Genomic DNA, 21,775 nt, shown 5'->3' on the forward strand with positions numbered 1-21,775 from the left:
GCTTTTGCCCGAAACGTTGATTTCGCTGCTCGTTGGATGCTGCCTGAACTGCTGTGCTCTTCCAGCACCACTAATCCAGTATTTGGTTTTCAGCATCTGCAGTTACTGTTTTTACCTTAGGTACAAATGTTGCTGTTGAGAGGCAAGTAGACAGCAACCATTTCTTTCAACTCCATCCACCTAGAAGCAGTTCAAAGAAGAGATGCTCTATACATATCAGGAGTTGAGATTGAGGATCTTCCCTTCAAAATAATGGAAAAGGTGTAACCTCTTACGTTAATGGGAATGTGAAAGCTGGCTTCAGCCAGGCTACAGGAGTTACAGGTGGCATCGAAATTAGTTAGAAACATTTGCACAGCCCCTCAGATCTCTACTGGTTAGACTGTGGAGTAAGGTGGTTTCCGTCCACACCCGGAGAGAACAGACACTGTCTAGCTTGCTGAAAGGATTAAAAGTTATTTCTGAAAGATTGTGAGGGATAAATTCTGAATTATAATCCTGCTCTCTCCCCATATCCCTTAGACATTCTGTATTTAAATATTTATCTATCTCTTTCTTGAATATATTCAAGTAACTTGGTCTTCACAGCCTCCTGCAAGAGAGAATTCCACAGGTTCATTACTGGAGTGACTGTCTCAGTTCTAAACTGTTTATCTCATATCTAGGTACTGTAACTGCTCTTGATTCCCCAACCAGGGAAACATCCTCCCTGAATTTAGTTTGTCCAGCCCTGTTAGATGATTAGATTTGATGAGATTCCCTACAGTGTGGAAACAGGCCCTTCGGCCCAACAAGTCCACACCGACCCTCCAAAGAGCAAGCCACCCAGACCCATTCTGCTACATTTACCGCTGACTAATGCACCTAACACTAAGGGCAATTTAGCATGGCCAATTCACCTAACCTGCGCATCTTTGGACTGTGGGAGGAAACCGGAGCTGTGAGGCAGCAGTGCTAACCACTGAGCCACCGTGCCACCCAACTTGATTTGATAGAATTTGATACATTTCAATCTGATCCCCTCTCATCCTTCTCAACTCCATTGAATAAAGGCCCAGTCTCTCCTCATAGGATGGTTCTACCATCATCAAGATCAACCTAGTGGCCCTGTGCTACATTCATTCTCTGGCAACTATATTTTTCTTCGATAGGGAGACCAAAGCCGTTTGCAGATACAATGCCCTGAACAACTGCAGTAAAAACTCTCCTACTTCTGAACTCAAATCCTCTGGCAATGAAAGCCAATGCACCTTGCTTGTTGTACCTGCCTATCCACTTTCATTGACTGGTGTAGAAAGACAGTCTTCATACATCCCTATTACTCAACACATTACCAACTAAATAATACCATTTAGTTTTTCACACCTAAATGTATAACTTTCAGCCATGTTGTATAGGATCTGCCATGAGTTTGCCCACTGACACAACCTATCTAAATCACCTTGAAGCCTCCTTGTGCCTTCTCACATTCCTGCTCAGTAGTTTCGTCACCCTCATTAGATCATTTCCATATAAAGTGAATAGCTGGGGCCCAAATATTGATTATTTTGGTACCTCACTCGTCACTGTTATCCACCCTGAAAAAGGCTCATTTATTCCCACTCTATGTTTCCTGTCAATCAATTTTCAATCCATGCCTCCATATTAACTTAGAGACCTGCACTATTTTTCTTTATTTTTCTTCTTTTTTGATGGAACTGTGAGCTGAGATTAAGATTCCTTGAACTATGAACAGTTGTGTGTTTTAAGAGGGAAATAAACAAATGCAGGCGTATACTGGTGGTGACTGACCTGGAAGATAATGCAACTTAACTACAGATACAAAGAATACTGTGCATGATTTGGTACCGAGTGTTGCTACTTCCAGGGCTATCAGCTAGTTAGATGTTAAGTTGGTCAATCAAAGGAAGACCAATGCTAACCAGCCCTCACAGAGATTATTAAAAAAAAGAGAAAACCAGTTCTGATTGGTTTTATGATGTGCAGAGTGATTTCGAAAGCTGCAATACTGTCGTGTTTAATTCTCTCTAGTTTTATATCCTGTTAATGAATTGTTGAATGTTCTGAGTAAAGAATCAATTATGGAAGCCTACTGAAATGCTCACATTCACTAATAATTGTGAAAGCACATATATAGTTATACACCTGTGAATAATTAATCACCAAGGAATTTCAAGAAGGCTTGACATCCATTTTTGAAACTACTTAAGTGAACTTAAAATAATACTTTTTTTTTGTTTTCATTATAATTTATTCCTTAATCCTGTCTATTTATTTGCCTGTTCATGTGACAGTGTTGGTTAGGATCAAAAAACGTTGGGTTTAATTCATAGATATTCATTAGATTACATTGTTGTTTATCTTTGTCCTGTTAAAGTTAGTAAGTAAATTGATAATGTTTAAGTTACAAAAATTAACTTATCTTCACAAAGTTTGGTTAGGAATAACTGGGCAATTTTGAGGATCACTGAATATTTTAATTTCTCTGTATTGCAAATCAATGGATAATAAGGCTGATATGGTTTGTCTTGCTATCTCTGTGTTTTCCTTGTGTACCTCTGTTCCCATTACCTCCAATCGCATGTGCTTCAATATTACACTAACCTCTTATAACAGACTCTTATCAAAAGCCTTCTGAAAATCCCAATACACCACATACACTGGGTTAGATTCCCTACAGTGTGGAAACAGGCACTTCGGCCCAATAAATCCATAGTGGGGAAAGGCATTGGCTCCGAGAATTATGACATCCTTGAAGATAAGAAACACCAAGATACAGAAGCAATGTCTGGGAATTCCATATGTATTCCAAACAACAGTGGTAGGGGAAGACACTAACCATGAAGTTGGGAATGCGTGTAATAAGGATTAAATTGTAAGGGTGACTTTTCACCTTCCACAGACACAAAAATACCAGAAAAATCAGCAAGTCTGGGGATTGGGTGCATTTTAGAATTTAACAAAATAGCCTCGAGTATGAGAATAGCATTGCAAGGAAAATAAAATAGGAGAGTAAAATTGTGAACAATTTAAAAGCTCCTATTAATGTGTGAAGACAAACATGCAGGCAGCAGCTGGTCAAATTATAATGGGGGTACAGAGAAATGTGGGCAGAACGGGACCTGTACATTGCATTTTGTTTTACAAAAGAGAGCCATAAATAGCCTCCCAAAAATGCTAGGGAATCAGGGATCTAGTGAGAGGACTGAATTGAAGGAAAATATCATTAGTAGGAAAATGGTGCTGGGGAAATGAGTGGTGTTAAAGGCAGGCAAATCACCAAGTCCCAATAATCTATCATCCATTGACTTCATCTATACACCAATCAAAGGCCTCTCCCACCATGTTAAGTTGGGCAAAAGATTTGAATACATGAACAGATTCAGATTTGCTGTTACCAGACTTTTGAACAGTCCTCTGAAATGTTATTTCTGACGTCTCTCTCTGCATTTTCTTTGTGGTTTCTCTGTTCTGCATTCCTGATTAATTTTGTATGGTACAATCTGCTTGAATAACATGCAAAACATCACTTTTCACTGTATCTTGGTACATGTGACAACAATAAATCAAACAATAAACCCCAGAGTACAAAAGGAAACATTGGATGTATGCTGGTCAGCTTCCAAATTCTATAGACACTGAAGCAGTTTCTACAAGTTGTAGGGTGGCAAATGTAACCGCTGTGAAAATGGAAGGAGAGGAAAAACAAGGAACTATAGACCAGTGGCTCTGACGCCAGTACTGGGCAACATGCTAGAATCCATTATCAAGAATTTTATAGCAGAGCACATGGAAAGCAATAGTAGAATCAGGCACAGCATGGATTTACAAAAGGGAAATCATGCTTCACAAATCGACCAGAATTTTTTGAGAATGTAACTCGAATAAGGGGCATCAGAGATGTGCAGGTCGGGTGAATTGGCCAGGTTAAATTGCCCATAGGTGTTAGGTGCATTAGTCAGGTGTAAATGTAGGAAAATGAGTCTGAGTGGGTTCCTCTTCGGAGGGTCATTGGGCCCTCTGGTATTTTTCTGGTATTTTTGTGTCTGTGGAAGGTGAAAAGTCACCCTTACAATTTAACCCTTATTACACGCATTCCCAACTTCACGGTTAGTGTCTTCCCCTACCGCTGTTGTTTGGAATACATATGGAATTTCCAGACATTGCTTCTGTATCTTGGTGTTTCTTATCTTCAAGGATACCATATTTCTCGGAGCCAATGCCTTTCCCCACCAGGCATGGAGACCATCCGAGTTACCAAAGGCTGAACCAACAGGCCACCCGCCCGGGAATGCGCATGCACCCTGAACGGGTCCGGCATTGGCGCATGCGCTGTGAGCGGCCCAAGGGGCCGGCGCATGCGCTCTGAACGGGTCCGGCCCTGGCGCATGCGGGCTGTGCTGGACGCGGCCATGAAGAAACGGAGAGGCAGCCGGAGGATCCCTGGTGCGGGTTAGAGCCCGTAGCGGACACGGAATCAGGAAAGCGCCACTCAGGAATGGCGGGCCCCGCCGCTGCTGCCGGCTGGGGGACATCGCTGCGCTTCTGGCGGGCCTTGGTGGTGCTGTGGGGTTGCTGCTCGGACAGCGTGTGTCGGGGCGGCCCTGGGGTTAACGTCTACCTGAGCGTGGAGGAGACACGGCGGTTGATCGGTGAGTGCGCCCCCCACGGGGGGAATGCTGGGAAAATGGGGGGGGTGCTGGGATATGAGACCTAAGACGGTGGTGGGGGACACTTGGAAGGAGGGGCCTGTGGGAGGTGGGACGATGGGGGCAGGGCGAGAGGAGGATGAGCTGGAGGGGGGAGGACGGGCGAGGGGGGGGGATGAGCTGGAGGGGGGGAGGACGGGCGAGGGGGGGGGATGAGCTGGAGGGGGGAGGACGGGCGAGAGGGGGGGGATGAGCTGGAGGGGGGGGGATGAGCTGGAGAGGGGGGGGACGAGCGAGGGGGGGGGTGATGAGCTGGAGAGGGGGGGACGAGCGAGGGGGGGGACGAGCTGGAGAGGGGGGGGGATGAGCTGGAGAGGGGGGGGGATGAGCTGGAGAGGGGGGGGACGAGCGAGAGGGGGGGGACGAGCGAGGGGGGGGGGATGAGCTGGAGAGGGGGGGGACGAGCGAGAGGGGGGGGACGAGCGAGGGGGGGGATGAGCTGGAGAGGGGGGGACGAGCGAGGGGGGGGGGATGAGCTGGAGAGGGGGGGGACGAGCGAGGGGGGGGGGATGAGCTGGAGAGGGGGGGACGAGCGAGGGGGGGGATGAGCTGGAGAGGGGGGGGGATGAGCTGGAGAGGGGGGGGACGAGCGAGAGGGGGGGGACGAGCGAGGGGGGGGGGATGAGCTGGAGAGGGGGGGGACGAGCGAGAGGGGGGGGACGAGCGAGGGGGGGGATGAGCTGGAGAGGGGGGGGACGAGCGAGAGGGGGGGGACGAGCGAGGGGGGGGATGAGCTGGAGAGGGGGGGACGAGCGAGGGGGGGGGGGATGAGCTGGAGAGGGGGGGGACGAGCGAGGGGGGGGGGGATGAGCTGGAGAGGGGGGGGGACGAGCGAGGGGGGGGGGATGAGCTGGAGAGGGGGGGGGACGAGCGAGGGGGGGGGGATGAGCTGGAGGGGGGGGGGATGAGCTGGAGGGGGGGGGACGAGCGAGGGGGGGGGGGATGAGCTGGAGAGGGGGGGGACGAGCGAGGGGGGATGAGCTGGAGGGGGGAGGACGGGCGAGAGGGGGGGGCTCAGCTGGAGGGGGGAGGACGGGCGGGGGGGGAGGACGGGCGGGGGGGGATGAGCTGGGGGGGGGAGGACGGGCGGGGGGGGATGAGCTGGAGGGGGGAGGACGGGCGAGAGGGGTGGGCTCAGCTGGAGGGGGGAGGACGGGCGAGGGGGGGGGGTGAGCTGGAGGGGGGAGGACGGGCGAGAGGGGTGGGCTCAGCTGGAGGGGGGAGGACGGGCGAGGGGGGGGGTGAGCTGGAGGGGGGAGGACGGGCGAGGGGGGGGATGAGCTGGAGGGGGGAGGATGGGCGAGGGGGGGGGATGAGCTGGAGGGGGGGGGATGAGCTGGAGGGGGGAGGACGAGCTGGAGAGGGGAGGACGGGCGAGAGGGGTGGGCTCAGCTGGAGGGGGGAGGACGAGCGAGAGGGGGGGGATGAGCTGGAGGGGGGAGGACGGGCGAGAGGGGGGGGATGAGCTGGAGGGGGGAGGATGGGCGAAAGGGGGGGCTCAGCTGGAGGGGGGAGGACGGGTGAGGGGGGGGGGGTCAGCTGGAGGGGGGAGGACGGGTGAGGGGGGGGGGGTCAGCTGGAGGGGGGAGGACGGGCGAGGGGGGGGCTCAGCTGGAGGGGGGAGGACGGGCGAGAGGGGGGGGCTCAGCTGGAGGGGGGAGGACGGGCGAGGGGGGGGGGCTCAGCTGGAGGGGGGAGGACGGGCGAGAGGGGGGGGCTCAGCTGGAGGGGGGAGGACGGGCGAGAGGGGGGGGCTCAGCTGGAGGGGGGGGCTCAGCTGGAGGGGGGAGGACGGGCGAGAGGGGGGGGCTCAGCTGGAGGGCGGAGGACGGGCGAGGGGGGGGGATGAGCTGGAGGGGGGAGGACGGGCGAGAGGGGGGGGGCTCAGCTGGAGGGGGGAGGACGGGCGAGAGGGGGGGGATGAGCTGGAAGGGGAAGGACGGGCGAGAGGGGGGGGCGAGCTGGAGAGGGGAGGGCGCGCGAGAGGGGGACCCAGCTGGAGGGGGGAGGGCGCGCGAGAGGGGGGCCCAGCTGGAGGGGGGAGGGCGGGCGAGAGGGGGGCCCAGCTGGAGGGGGGAGGGCGGGCGAGAGGGGGGCCCAGCTGGAGGGGGGAGGGCGGGCGAGAGGGGGGCCCAGCTGGGGGAGGGAGGGCGGGCGAGAGGGGGGCCCAGCTGGAGGGGGGAGGGCGGGCGAGAGGGGGGCCCAGCTGGGGGGTGGGGGGGTGCTGCGGGGCGGCTGAGCAGGCCAGAGGGGCCGGGAGAGAGGGGGGCAGGCGGGAGAGAGGGGGGCCGAGCTGGTGGGGGGTGGCGGCTAAGCAGGCCAGAGGGGCTGCGAGAGAGGGGGAGCTGAGCTGGGGGGGGTGGTGGGGGCGGCTGAGCAGGGGAGTTGGGGCTCAGGCGGGAGGGGGCTGAGGTGAGGAAGGAGGGGGGGTCGGGTGGGAGGGGGCTGAGGTGGGGAGGGAGGGTGGGTCGAGCTGGAGGGGGCAGGGCGGGCGAGAGGGGGGCCTCAGCTGGAGGGGGGAGGGCGGGCGAGAGGTGGGCCTCAGCTGGAGGGGGGAGGGCGGGCGAGAGGGGGGCCTCAGCTGGAGGGGGGAGGGCGGGCGAGAGGGGGGCCTCAGCTGGAGGGGGGAGGGCGGGCGAGAGGGGGGCCTCAGCTGGAGGGGGGAGGGCGGGCGAGAGGGGGGCCTCAGCTGGAGGGGGGAGGGCGGGCGAGAGGGGGGCCTCAGCTGGAGGGGGGAGGGCGGGCGAGAGGGGGGCCTCAGCTGGAGGGGGGAGGGCGGGCGAGAGGGGGGCCTCAGCTGGAGGGGGGAGGGCGGGCGAGAGGGAGGCCTCAGCTGGAGGGGGGAGGACGGGCGAGAGGGGAGCCTCAGCTGGAGGGGGGAGGGCGGGCGAGAGGGGGGCCTCAGCTGGAGGGGGGAGGGCGGGCGAGAGGGGGGCCTCAGCTGGAGGGGGGAGGGCGGGCGAGAGGGGGGCCGAGCCGGGGGGGGGGCAGGCGAGAGGGGGGCCGGGCCGGTGGCGGGGGGGGGGGGCGAGCCGGTGTTGCGGGGGGGGGTGGAGCGGCTGAGCAGGCCAGAGGGGCCGGGAGAGAGGGGGCTGAGCAGTGGAGTGGGGGGGGGGGGGGCGGGGTGGGGTGGAGCGGCTGAGCAGGCCAGAGGGGCCGGGAGAGAGGGGGCTGAGCAGGGGAGTGGGGGCTCAGGCGGTAGGGGGCTGAGGTGGGGAGGAGGGGGTGTCGGGCGGCAGGTGGCTGAGGTCGGGGCCTAGCTGGGGAGGGAGGGGGGGGGGTCGGGCGGGAGGGGGCTGAGGTGGGGAAGGAGGGGGGGTCGGGCGGGAGGGGGCTGAGGTGTGGAAGGGGGGGGTCGGGCGGGAGGGGGCTGTGGTGGGGAAGGAGGGGGGGGTTGGGCGGGAGGGGGCTGAGGTGGGGAAGGAGGGGGGGGGTCGGGCGGGAGGGGGCTGAGGTGGGGAAGGAGGGGGGAGTCGGGCGGGAGGGGGCTGAGGTGGGGAAGGAGGGGGGAGTCGGGCGGGAGGGGGCTGAGGTGGGGAAGGAGGGGGGGTCGGGCGGGAGGGGGCTGAGGTGGGGAAGGAGGGGGGGTCGGGCGGGAGGGGGCTGAGGTGGGGAAGGGGGGGTCGGGCGGGAGGGGGCTGAGGTGGGGAAGGAGGGGGGGTCGGGCGGGAGGAGGCTGAGGTGGGGAGGGGAGTGGGGGCTCGGGCGGGCGGGGGCTGAGGTGGGGTCGGGCAGGAGGGATCTGAGGTGGGGGTGGGGGTCGGGCGAGAGGGGGCTGAGGTGGGGGTGGGGGTCGGGCGAGTGGGGTGTGAGTGAGAAGCAGGGCGGGCGAGGGGCTCGGCTGGAGACGGAGATGGGCGGGAGGGGGCTGAGTTGGGGTGTGGAAGCAAGAGGGGCTCAGGCCTTTGGGGCTTACCTACCAGCTTGAAATTTGAATCAAAGTAGTCTAGTTGTAACTAAATGGCTAATACTAAACGTGCATTGTTCTTTGCATAATTTGAGTCTTTGAAAAAATGTCTTGCAACTCTCTGGGAAATTTTGAAACACTGTAAATTGACAGGTTTGCAAACAATGGCTACTTCTAAACTTACCATTGCCAATTACATTTATAAAGCCAACAAGGCCATCTGTCTAATGAAATGTTCATGCTTCCAAGTTGTTTGGTCATTGTCCCACAGGCAGGGCTTGAAATTTGAATGTATTTGTAGCAACACGATGAGGTGAGAACATGCTGTTCTCAGTTTTATTGAGTGATTAGTGATGTATACAAAGTGAAAGTAAAGTACTGTGAGCTTTTTGTTATTCACTTTTGAGGTATGGACATCACTGGCTGGGCCAGCACTTAATACATCTGTAATTCCCCTTAAGAAGGTGGAGGTGCTCTGCCATGTTAAATTACTACAGTCCAGTTGGTCTACATAGGTCAACAGTACCTTCAGAGAGGGAGTTTAATTTGACCTGAGGGAGCAGCTGTCTATTTCCAAGTTCTGATGGTGAGTGGCACGGAGGGAAACCTACAGGTGATAGTGCTCCCATCTATCTGTTGTCCTTCTCCAGGATAGAGTCATCGAGTCCTACAGCATAGAGACAGGCTCTTTGGCCCAACCTGGTCCATGCCGACCAAAATGTCCATTCATGCTAACCCTATTTCCATGCATTTGACCCATAATGTTATGACGAGGAGGTCGAACCTCTCTGCTAATGAAAACCGACGCCCAGAAAAATTTGCCTCTCCTCAATCTGCTGAAAGTATAAGTGATAAAGAACTCCTAATTTTCGCTATTTAAAGAAAAAGAAAAATTTATTTTCCTAACTCTGAAAGTAAATGCTAAACAAAACTGTTAACAAACTGAACATTCTTTCCCCTATTAACCACCATCTCTTAACTGAGTACAATTCTATTAATATGCTGTTCCAGTAATACACATATTAAACATTTATATTATCTTAATCTCAAGTCCACACAGTCTCTTATGCTCCCATCCTTCTGGTCTTCTGATTCTGCTGTCTTCTCCCTGAGTTGTCTTCTGTCTTTTCACTGTGAGTATTTTTATAGGAAAAGGAAAATTTGAGAGCAAAATATTTGTTTCTTTGGATAGGTCTTTGCTCTGTGGCAGTTGGTCTGCTGTTTAGTGGCAATTGCTCTGACCAATTTATACCAATTCTGTCCTGGTTTTATACCCGTTAACATTCCCTCTCATTGGTCTGATACCGAAAATATAATAAATTCTTGCTCAATTGGGTTTAAGTATTCTGGGCATAATTTAAATTAATTGGTTAAATTTGAATTGTTGTCAAAACAGCAACCAAAACTGAGTTATCTATTTAACAGCCAATTGTTACATATATCAATTTTGGAACAGCCCACCTGTTCTGGCAGCTGAGGCTGTACTTTAGATTTACTTTAAAATTCAGAAAACACTTTTCTATTTTAAAGTGAACATACACTTTTTCGACTTCATAACGATATTCTTATAAACCTTTCCTATCCACGTATTTGTCCAAGTACCTTTTACGTGTTGTTATATCCCTGCCTCAACCATTTCCTGGCAGTTCATTCTATATGCATACCACCCTCTGTTTAAAGAAAAGTTGCCAGGTTCCCATTTATTCTTTCTCCTCTAACCTTAAACTGGTACCCTCTAGTCCTCAATTCCCCAACCCTGGGGAAAAAGACTGAGTTTGTCCACCCTTTCCATGCTTCTCATGATCTTATACACTTCTATAAGATTCCCCTTCAGTCTCTTACGCTCTAAAGAAAAAAAGTCCTCGCTTGTCCAACCTCTCCCTGTAACTCAGATTCTTGAGTCCTGGCCACATCCTTGTAAATTTCTTCTGCGTTCTTTCCAGTTTAATGACATCCTTCCTTTATCAAGGTGAATAAAACTGAACACAATACTCCAGGTGCAACCTCAACAATGTCCTGTTCAACAGCAACATAACTTCTGTACTCACTGCCAGTGTGCCAAAAGCTGCCTTCGTTGCCCTGTGTACCAGAGAACTATGAACGTGAACTTCAAGATCCCTCTGTTCCAATACACTCCTTAAAGCTCTAACATTCACCATGAAACTCCTACATTGATTTGACTTTCCAAAATGCAAGACCTCACACTCCATTTAAACATATTAGCACATGCATTAAACTTTGCCATTTCTCGGCACACTTCCCCAGCTGATCAAGGTCCTGCTGCAATTTCTGATAATCTTCCTGATTGAAGGTGCTGAAGGACGCCTTCATAAGAACAGGGTACGATGATCAATCGATCGACAAATCGAACTTGCCACAGTGAGAAACCATAATGACCTTCGTAGGAGTAGGATGTGGGATGCAGCCGATTGGGTACCCTTCATGGTCCAGTGCTTCTGGGAGTGGAGCAATTACGCCATGTTCTTCATGGCCTGCAACATATTATTGATGAGAATTAGCACCTCGCCAACAGCTTCCCCACTTCTCGCCTTTAAACAACCACCAGATCTTAATCAGACCAGTGTTTGCTGCAAACTGCCCAGCCTTCAGGACAACATCGACCATAACACCATACAACCCTATCATGGCAACCACTGCAAAACGTGTCATAGTGTCGACATGGATACCACCCATTACACATGGGGGTGCACCCAACACGTACATGGCAGGCACTCGTGATCTAGCCAACATTGTCTTTCTCATACGCTTCAGGCAAGGATGCCCTGAGGCCCTGATACATTGGCGAATCCAAACAGATGCTATGACAATGGAAGAATGGACACCGTGCAGCAATCACCAGACATGGATGTCCCTCCCAATCGGGGAACACTTCAGCAGTTAGGGACTTGCGGCCTCAGATCTTCGGGATATGCAGACTGGCCAAGCAGAGGCTGATAGCCAGGTTTGGGATACAGACAGATTGGAACCTTGCTTTTAATGCATATCTGAGCTTAGGTGTTTCTAAATTCAGGAAATGACCTGAGCTAAGGTGTTTTTAAATTATTTCGAGAATGTGACTTAAAAGAAGTTCTGGGATTTACATATTAATGAACCGAAACCTGCAACCCATTCTAAAAGATGAAAGACTTAACAGCCATCTAGGTTTGTTCAATATATTGTTTTAATTGCATGACACTATGATCTTTTGCTGTAAATTCTGTGTCTTATGATCCTGCCCTTATGAGTTACCTGATTAAAGAGCAATGCCCTGAAAGCTAGTACTTCCAAATAAACCTGTTCGATTATAACCTGGTGTTGTGTGATTTTTAACTTTTAGTGTCATCTGCAAACTTACTAATCAAGCCTTGTATATTCTCATCCAAATCATTGATATAGATAACAAATAACAATGGACCCAGACCGACCCCTGAAAAACTCCACTAGTCATAGGTCTCCAGTCTGACAAGCATTCTTCCACTATTACCCTCTGCTTCCTACCACCAAGCCAACTGTGTCTCCAATTTCTGGATTAGTGTGGTGCTGGAAAAGCACAGCCGCTCAGGCAGCATCCGAGGAGCAGGAAAATCGACGTTTTGGGCAAAAGCCCTTCATCAGGAATACAGGCAGACTGCCTGAAGGGTGGAGAGATAAGTGAGAGGAGGGTGGGGGTGGGGAGAAAGTAGCATAGAGAACAATAGGTGAGTGGGGGTGGGAATGAAGGTGATAGTCTGTTTCAGGACATGGTTGAAGAGCTGCAGGGCAGAGGTTATGACTTGGAAGTTGCAGTGGGAGAGGGGCTCCCTGAGGTTCTTGTAGAGAGAGGAGGAAAACTTCTTCAAGGCAGGCATCCTTGCAAGAGGATTTGCAATAGGGTTAAAATCAACTAAAAACAATGACTGCAGATGCTGGAAACCAGATTCTGGATTAGAGTGCTGCTGGAAAAGCACAGCAGTTCAGGCAGCATCCGAGGCCAATTTGCCAGATTCCATGTGATCTAACCTTACAGAGCAATCTACTATGTGGAATCTTGTCAAAGGCCTTTCTGAAATCCATGTAATGTGTGTTTACTGCCTTGCCCGCATCAGCCTTACTGGTCACTTCATCAAAGAACTCTAACAAATTTGTGAGGCATCATCTCCCATGCACAGCGCCATATTGACTGCTCCTAATCCTGTCTTTCCAAATACATGTGTATCTTAGAATCTTCTCATTTAAGTTATCGACCATGTTGGTAGTCTTGTGGGCTACCATGAAACCAAAGGGTAGGATTAGTCTGCTTGTCAAGATGTCTTTAGTGTGCTAATGTTTGGCTAGAGTCTCTGGGCGTGTTGTCTTTTTTTTTTGTTGGGTTTGTTGTTTAAGAATTGGTGGACTATGCTTATCGGGTACCTGTTGTTCTTGAATACTTTGTATAGGTATTTTTCTTCTGCTCAAAGTTGTTGGGTGTTGTGGCCCATTTAACTGGCCTGATGAAGCTCTGTTTGTGGGTGTTGAGATGATTGCTCCTATAATTAATTATCTGGTCTGTGTATGTTGCTTGTAGACATTGGGCTGCAGTTCTGTATTGTAATCCTACTGGCAGACAAAGGAAAGGGCGCTTGACTGTCATCCTAAATACACTGAAAAGGTGAATTCACTACTCGTAGGTACTGACATCTACCAGAAGGTGGCAATGACCTGACTCCACAGCTAGAAAACTGTATCACAGCAGAACTGAGGAAACTCGACAAAACAGGCAAAATTAACAAGACAAATGTCCAAAGAATGAAACGTAATGGATCCAACACACCCTGTTTCTACGATTACCTAAGGTACACAAACCGGGGGCTCCCCCTCAGATCCGTACTCTCACTTCCCGGCAGATTGTCATAGAGACGAGCAAAGGAACTGCACCATAAACTGAAATACCTAGTAAAAAATTCATGCCACTCCATCCACTCCACCAAGGAATTCCTGAACATCAAAGACACCAAGATAGAAGAGGATGAAGTTATGGTCTCCTTTGGCGGCCCTAATCGCATCAATTAACATCAGCCTGGCCAAAGAAACACTGAACTCGATGAACCGAGGACACAAACACCAGACTACAACCAACTCCATCAGCAAAGACAGCATCTTCAAGCTAGTAGATCTGTGCCTCACTACGCACTTACCTTCAGCGACAAGACGTATAAACAAGTCAACGGGACATTCATGGGATAACCAGTTTTGGGATTCTTAGCAGAAGCAGTTATGCAGAGAATCGAATAGGCACCATTCCTATGATCCAATCCAAGCTTTTGGTCCGTTATGTGGATGACACCTTTTGTCATCACAAAACGGGGCAAATTAGAGGAGACCTACAATGTTATTAACAACATCCTTACTGGCATTAATTTCACAGAGGAAGAGAACAACAACAGGCTCCCCTTCCGAGCTGTCGAAGTGGAACGAACAGTCAATGGAGAACTGCAGACCAGCATCTACTAGGAAAGCAATGTACACAGACCAGATACTCAACTACAGGAGCAATCATCCCAACACCCACAAATGGAGCTACATCAGGGCATTATTTAAACGGGCCACAACACAATTCAGCATCCAGGAACTATGAGCAGCAGCAGAAGAAGAATACCTGTACAATGTATTCAAGAGCAATGGGTACCCAATAAGCACAGTCAGCTGCTTCTTAAACAACAAACCCAAAAAAGGCACTACACTCCCAGAGAGTCTCGCCACATTTCAATACATCAAAGACGTCACTGAAATGACGACCAGACTACACTGACCCCTTGGCATCATGGTAGATCACAAAACTACAACACACTGAAACAGCTACTGATGAACCTAAAAGGACTCTGTACCAAAATCCAGCAAAACAAATGTCCTGCACTGACTGCAACAAACACTACATCAGACAGACTGGTAGGAAACTAGCCACCAAGATACATGACCACCAACTAGCCACCAAAAGACATGAGCGACTGTCACTAGTACCCTTACACACAGACGAAGAAAGACATCACTTCGACTGGGACAACACATCCATCCGAGGACAGGCTAAACAAAGACGTGCGTGGGAATTCCTTGAGGCCTGGCATTCAAACTTGAATTCCATCAACAGACACATTGACTTTTGACCACATTTACCAACCTTTGAGAAAAAGAACCAGAAATGATATCCCCACCATAACAGACCGAGGCAGACAAATAGCAAGTGGGACAGAACACCAACACTTCAACGGAGGCTCACTGATGGTGTTACTTAGCATGGTAACAATGTCTGAGAACAAACTGACCAGTTCAGTGAGCAAACTTACAACCTGAACTACAAATCTTCTCAAAAATTGCAGTTTTGTCAAGTTTAATAAGCACATTTCAAAAGGATGTGAATATATTAGAATATAGCTGAGCTGGTCAGATGGGTTAATTCTGAAAGGTGTGTGGTCATATATTTGGAAGAAATAACTAGGTAAGGGAATACACAGAATCATAGAGATGTACAGCATGGAAACACTTTGGTCCAACCTGTCCATGCCGACCAGATATCCCAATCCAATCTAGCCCCACCTGCCAGTACTCAGCCCATATCCCTCCAAACCCTTCCTATTCATATACCCATCCAAATGCCTCTTTAATGTAGCAATTGTACCAGCCTCCACCACTTCCTCTGGCAGCTCATTCCATGCCTTCTATCACCCTCTGTGTGAAAAAGTTGCCTCTTGGGTCTCTTTTGTTTCTTTCCCCTCTCATCCTAAACCTATGCCCTCTAGTTCCCAGGGAAAAGACTTTGCCTATCCACGCCCCTCATAATTTTGTAAACCTCTATAAGGTCACCCCTCAGTCTCCGACGCTCCAGGGAAAACAGCCCCAGCCTGTTCAGTCTCTCCCTATAGCTCAAATCCTCCAACCCTGGCAACATCTTTGTAAATCTTTCCTGAACCCTTTCAAGTTTCACAACATCTTTCCGATAGGAAGGAGACTAGAATTGCATGCACAATTCCAACGGTGGCTGAACCAATAGTAGGGAGTACAGAGAATCAGAGGGACCTCCCTGTGCATACTCATAGATGCTTGAAATCAGTAGGGCAAGTAGATAAGGTAGTTAAGGCAAATGGGATACTTGCCTTTCTTAGTTAAGGTGTTGACTATCAGAGCAAGGATATGATGGAACTGTGTATACTTAGTTAGGAATACTTTGTTCACTTCTGGCCGCAACATTAAAGGGAAGTAATGTAAATTACACTAGAGAGGGTGCAGAAGAGATTCATCAGAATATTGGCTGCGTGAAATGATTCAGCTAAGAGAAACTAAGTAGCTGTTCCTTCAAACAGAGAAGGCTAACAGGCGTCTACTAGGAAAGCAACGTACAAACACACCCTGGTCGTGTCTTTCCACTTTCAGACTCTGCAGTGATACCTTTAGGCCAAGCCTCCTCCAAGGTAGTGCACTCTGATGTATCTTTTTCTGTCAGGTGCATGGCCTCTATGACATGCAGTTCTTGTTCATGCAGTGTGTCCAACCTCTGGTCTTTTCAGAATTGCCTGTCATACATCTGATCACAGTGTGGGACCCTTGCTCCTGTGCTCCCCACTATGGGAGTGGTGATGTGGAGGTGCCGGTGTTGGACCATGGTGGACAAGTCACATGATACCAGATTATACTCCAACAGTTTTATTTGAAATCACAAATTTCCAGAGCGCTGTTCCTTCATCAGGTGAAGTGAAGTGAAGAGAAGCACACAGGATCAGAATTTATAGGGCAGAACGATCAAGAGATTATACAACTGGTGTGAGTGGCATGTAGTGGACTTCCAGATGAACTGACCGCTGTCCATCTGGAACTTGACTTTGGCCCCATGCCACGCACCCTCCCCTGTTATGAGGTGCCCCACAATTTGAGCCTTCTCAGAGATATCTTCCTGGTGTCCTTTTGAATGACACGACATCATGGCAAGATTAGGGAAACCTGGATGACAAGTAAAATTGTGAGACCAGCTAAGAGGAAAAGGGAAGCATATATAAGGGCGAAATGGTGGCACAGTGGTTAGCACTGCTGCTTCAGGACTCTGGTTCGATGCCACCCTTGGGTGACTGTGTGGAGTTTGCATGTTCTCCCAATATCTGTGTGGGTGACCATGGGAAATGCAGGCTTACAGAAATAATGTCGGGAAGACAGTGTTTCTTTGGAGGATCAGTAAGGACCCAGTGGGTGGAATGGCCTGCTTCCGTACTGTGTAGGGATTCTGTGATTCTATGGCGTCATTCCAGGATTCTTCTAAGGTTTCATGTGTCCTAAGATATCACCCACCCGAGAGCATCAATTAATCATATAACATAGAACATAGAACATTACAGCGCAGTACAGGCCCTTCGGCCCTCGATGTTGCGCCGATCAAAGCCCACCTAACCTACACTAACCCACTATCCTCCATATACCTATCCAATGCCCGCTTAAATACCCATAAAGAGGGAGAGTCCACTACTGCTACTGGCAGGGCATTCCATGAACTTACGACTCACTGAGTGAAGAACCTACCCCTAACATCAGTCCTATATCTACCCCCCCTTAATTTAAAGCTATGCCCCCTTGTAATAGCTGACTCCATACGTGGAAAAAGCGTGACACCATCTGGAACGAAGCATCCTGCTTGTTTAACACCACATTCACTCCCTTTGGGGTGGCTCGTGGCTTAGTGGTTAGCACTGCTTCCTGGCTCGGGCGACTGTCTGTGTGGAGTTTGCATGTTCTCCCTGCGTCTGCGTGGGTTTCCTCCAGGTGCTCCAATTTCCTCCCACAATCCAAAAGCTGTGCAGGCCAGGTGAATTGGCCATGCTAAATTGCCCATAGTGTTAGGTGCATTAGTCAGGGTTAAATGTGGGGAGATGGGTTTGGGTGGGTTACTCTTCGGAGGGTTGATGTGGACTAGTTGGGCTGAAGGGCCTGTTTCCACACTGTAGGGAATCTAATCTAATCTTCAATTTCAATGCTCAGTATGTGTGTCACTTCTGCAAGTTGCACTGCAGCAATTCACCAAAATGCTGGGACCATGTTTTCTGAACCCATCATTTTCATCGAGAAGGAGAAGGGCAGTAGATGCATGTGAGCACCAATACCTGCAAATTCTCCTCCAGGCCGACTTGGAAATATAGCATTGGATCAAAATCCTGTCCTGTTATGGATAGTTTTGAGGATTTTTCAAACTTCGTTTCATGTATGTGCTGAAATCTTTATAACTATAATATATAGTTAGATTTGAAATTGTCTTTCATTTGCAACGTAAACTTTATTCTGTTCATGAATATTTGTGAATATGTTTGTGACTAAGCTATCATGATAATTAAGTGTGGAAATTAAACATGATCTTTCAAGTAAGGTTTCATTTTGGGAGTCTGATTTTTTCCATAATAATATTTATTTGGATGATCACAAATTCTACAAGTTCACAAACATTTGCAGATTTTCAAATTATGTCCTATCCACAAAGGTCTAGAATCTAGACTCTAGATCATTAATATGCAAAAGGAAGGCAACGGTCCCAGTAGCAACCCACTGTGGATATTTACTTCAAACCTCTTTTAGTCTGAAACACAACCATTCATCAGCAGTGTCTGTTTTCTATCAGTCAAAGTTAAAAATCTCATGCAATACCAGGTTATAGTCCATAATGTTTATTTGGAAATATAAGCTTTCGGAGCTCTGCTCCTTTGTCAGGTAGCTAGTACAGCAGGATCATAAGACACAGACTTTATAGCACAAGATCATAGTGTGATCAACTAATATGATATATTGATCAAACCTGGAATCCTATTAAGTCTTTCATCATCTTTTAGAACTGGTTGCAGATTTCATAGACAATAGAATGTTACAGCGTAGTACAGGCCCTTCGGCCCTCGATGGTTTCACAGGCAACAATATGAAACCCATCTAACCTAAACTATTCCATTCTCATCCATATGCCTATCTAATGACCATTTAAATGCCTGTAAAGTAGGTGAGTCTGCAACTGTTGCAGGCAGTGCGTTCCACGGCCCTGCTACTCTCTGAGTAAAGAAGCTACTACCTCTGATATCTGTCCTATGTCTATCACCCCTCAGTTTGAAGCTATGCTCGGTCATCACCATCCGAGGAAAAAGGCTGTTACTGTCCACCCATTCCAACCCTCTGATTATTTTGTGTCTCAATTAAGTCACCTCTCAACCTTCTGTCTAACGAAAACAGCCTCAAGTCCATCAACCTTTCCTTGTAGGACCTTCCCTCCATACCAGGCAAATGCCTAGTAAACCTCTTTTGAACCCTTTCCAAAGCTTCCACATTCTTCCTGTAATGCAGTGACCAGAACGGTATGCAATAATTCAAGTGCGGCTGCACCAAAGTTTTGTACAGCTGCAACATGACCTCATGGTTCCAAAACTTGAAACCTCTATTAATAAAAACCTAGTACTGCCTTAATAGCCCTATCAACCTAGGTGGCAACTTTGAGGGATCTATGTACATAGACACCAAGATCTCTCTGCTCATCTACACTAACATGAATCTTACTATTCTCCCAGTACTCTGCATTCCTGTTGCTCCTTCTCTAGTGAATCACTTCACACTTTTCTGCATTAAACTTCATTTGCCAGCTCTGCAGCTTGTCTCTGTCCCTCTGTAACCTACAACATCCTTTGGCACTGACCATCTTCCTATGCGCTTATCCAGGTCGTTTATAAAAATTACAAACAACAGTGGATCCAAAACAAATCCTTGTGGTACATCACTAGTAACTGAATTCCAGGATGAACGTTTTCGATCAACCACCACCTTCTGTCTTCTTTCAGCTAGCCAGTTTCTGATCTAAATCAATCTCAATCCCATGCCTCCATATTTTGTGCAGTACCTACCATGGGGAACCTTATCAAATGCCTTACTGAAGTCTATATATATACCACATCAATGGCTTTACGCTCATCCACCTGTTTGGTCACCTTCTCAAAGAACTCAAGGGTTGTGAGGCACAACCTACTGTATACGAAATCGTGTTGACTATCCCTAATCAACTTTTTTTAGATTAGATTACTTACAGTGTGGAAACAGGCCCTTCGGCCCAACAAGTCCACACCGCCCCGCCGAAGCGCAACCCACCCATACCCCTACCTTTACCCCTTACCTAACACTACGGGCAATTTAGCATGGCCAATTCACCTGACCTGCACATCTTTGGACTGTGGGAGGAAACCGGAGCACCCGGAGGAAACCCACGCAGACACGGGGAGAACGTGCAAACTCCACACAGTTAGTCGCCTGAGGCGGGAATTGAACCCGGATCTCTGGCGCTGTGAGGCAGCAGTGCTAACCACTGTGCCATCTCATTTCTATCGAGATGATTATAAATCCTATCTCTTATAACCTTTTCCAACACTTTACCCACAACCAAAGTAAGGCTCGCTAGTCTATAATTACCAGGGTTGCCTCTACTCCCCTTCTTGAACAAGGGAGCTACATTTGCTATCCTCCTGTCTCCTGGTACTATTCCTGTACACAATGATGACATGAAGATCAAAGCCAAAGGCTCTGTAATCTCCTCCCTGTATTCCTAGGATAAGTCCAAACCGGCCCAGGGGATTTATCTGTTTTTACACTTTCCAGAGTTTCTAGCACCTCTTCCTTGCGGACTTCAATCCAATCTAGTCTAGCAACCTTAATCACAGTATTCTCCTCGACAACATGGTCATTTTTCCAGTGTGAATACTGCTACGGCACAGGGTAAACTCTTTTGCTTAATTTAAAACCAGCAACACAGAAAAGATTTATACTGTGTGGTAATCTGTGAAAACTTGATAGGCCAAGAACTAAAACTTAAAGTAAAAATTAACAACTATATTTCTTAAACTATACTTTACCTTCCCCTTCTACAATACTAGTCCGATAAAACTCGCGATTATGATTTACAAAACAAAACTTCTTATCTCAAAACCAGGCAGCTTTCATTTTCTCTGAATTCCGATCGTTTCTTCTTGGGGATTCTGCTTCACAGGTTACTGATCGATTAAAGGTATCTTTTGAGAGAGCTATTTTTTGGGTACTCTTTTTACATGTTGAAACTGCTTGGCAGTTTTCCTCTCAACTGTTCACTTTTCCTTGGTATTATGCCCTCAAAGCATCGGATTGTGTCATTGGCTTTTAAGATTATCAACATACTAAATTTAAACTGTTTTGGAGTTTGGTATTTTTTGGGGTATAATTTAAACAGATTGGCCTAATTCGAATCTGTTTTGTCGTTTCCAACCAGTTTATCGAGTTGACCGTTACTTATTTTCATAACACTTGGTTCTGCAGATAGTTATGTTGCTCTTAAAGGTACAGTACACCCACACCTTCATAACAAAACTGACGAAAGATATTCATTTAGTGCTTTCCCTGTCTCCTCTGACTCCACGCACAACTTCCCACTACTATGCTTGATTGGCCCTAACCTTACTCTCGTCATTTTTTTATCCCTTATATTGTCTATAGAAAGCTTTAGGGTTTTCCCTGAACCTATCCGCCAACAGCATCTCATGTCTAATCTTAGCTCTCTCTTCAGGTCTTTCCTGGCTACCTTGTAACTCTCAATCACCCTAACTGAGCCATCACATCTCATCCTAAAATAAGCTTTCTTCTTCCTCTTGACAAGCGATTCAACTTCCTTTGTAAACTATGGCTCCTGCACTCAAAAACCTCCTCCCTGTCTCACAGGTACATTATTATCAAGGACACCCAGTAGCAGTTCATTGAATAAACTCCACATTTCTATTGTACCCATTTCCTGCAACTACTTCTCCATTCTATGCATCCTAAATCTTGTCTGATCATTTCGTAGTTGCCTTTCCCCAAGCTGTAGCTCTTGCCCTCTGGTATATAGCTATCCCTTTCCATCACTAAAGTAGACATAACTGAATTATGGTCACTATCACCAAAGTGCTCACTGATCTCCAAATCTCACACCTGACCGGGTTCATTACCCAGTCCCAAATCTAATGTGGCCTCGCCCCTTGTTGGCATCTCTACATACTGTCAGAAAACACTCCTGCACACAATGGACAAAAACTGACCCTAAACTATAGTACTCCAAGTCAATATTTGGGAAGTTGAAATCTCCCATAACAACTACTCTGTCACATTCGCTCCTATTGAGAATCATCTTTGCTATCCTTACTTC

The 21,775-nt window shown here is 48.9% G+C and overlaps 1 protein-coding gene across 5 annotated transcripts in view; it reads left to right on the top strand.

The window, feature by feature from the left end:
* Nucleotides 1-4,394: 4,394 nt before the first annotated feature.
* ryk (receptor like tyrosine kinase) overlaps nt 4,395-21,775 on the top strand; it is a 283,193-nt gene continuing 265,812 nt past the window's right edge. For all 5 annotated transcript variants that reach the window (XM_072573228.1, XM_072573230.1, XM_072573229.1 and 2 more), the window contains exon 1: nt 4,395-4,652. In XM_072573228.1, the coding sequence (XP_072429329.1) occupies nt 4,499-4,652 (154 nt within the window). In that variant the 5' untranslated portion in view covers nt 4,395-4,498. The remainder of the gene's footprint in view (nt 4,653-21,775) is intronic.

This window comes from Chiloscyllium punctatum, chromosome 6 (genome assembly GCF_047496795.1).
Source record: "Chiloscyllium punctatum isolate Juve2018m chromosome 6, sChiPun1.3, whole genome shotgun sequence".
Taxonomy (NCBI): Eukaryota; Metazoa; Chordata; class Chondrichthyes; order Orectolobiformes; family Hemiscylliidae; genus Chiloscyllium; species Chiloscyllium punctatum.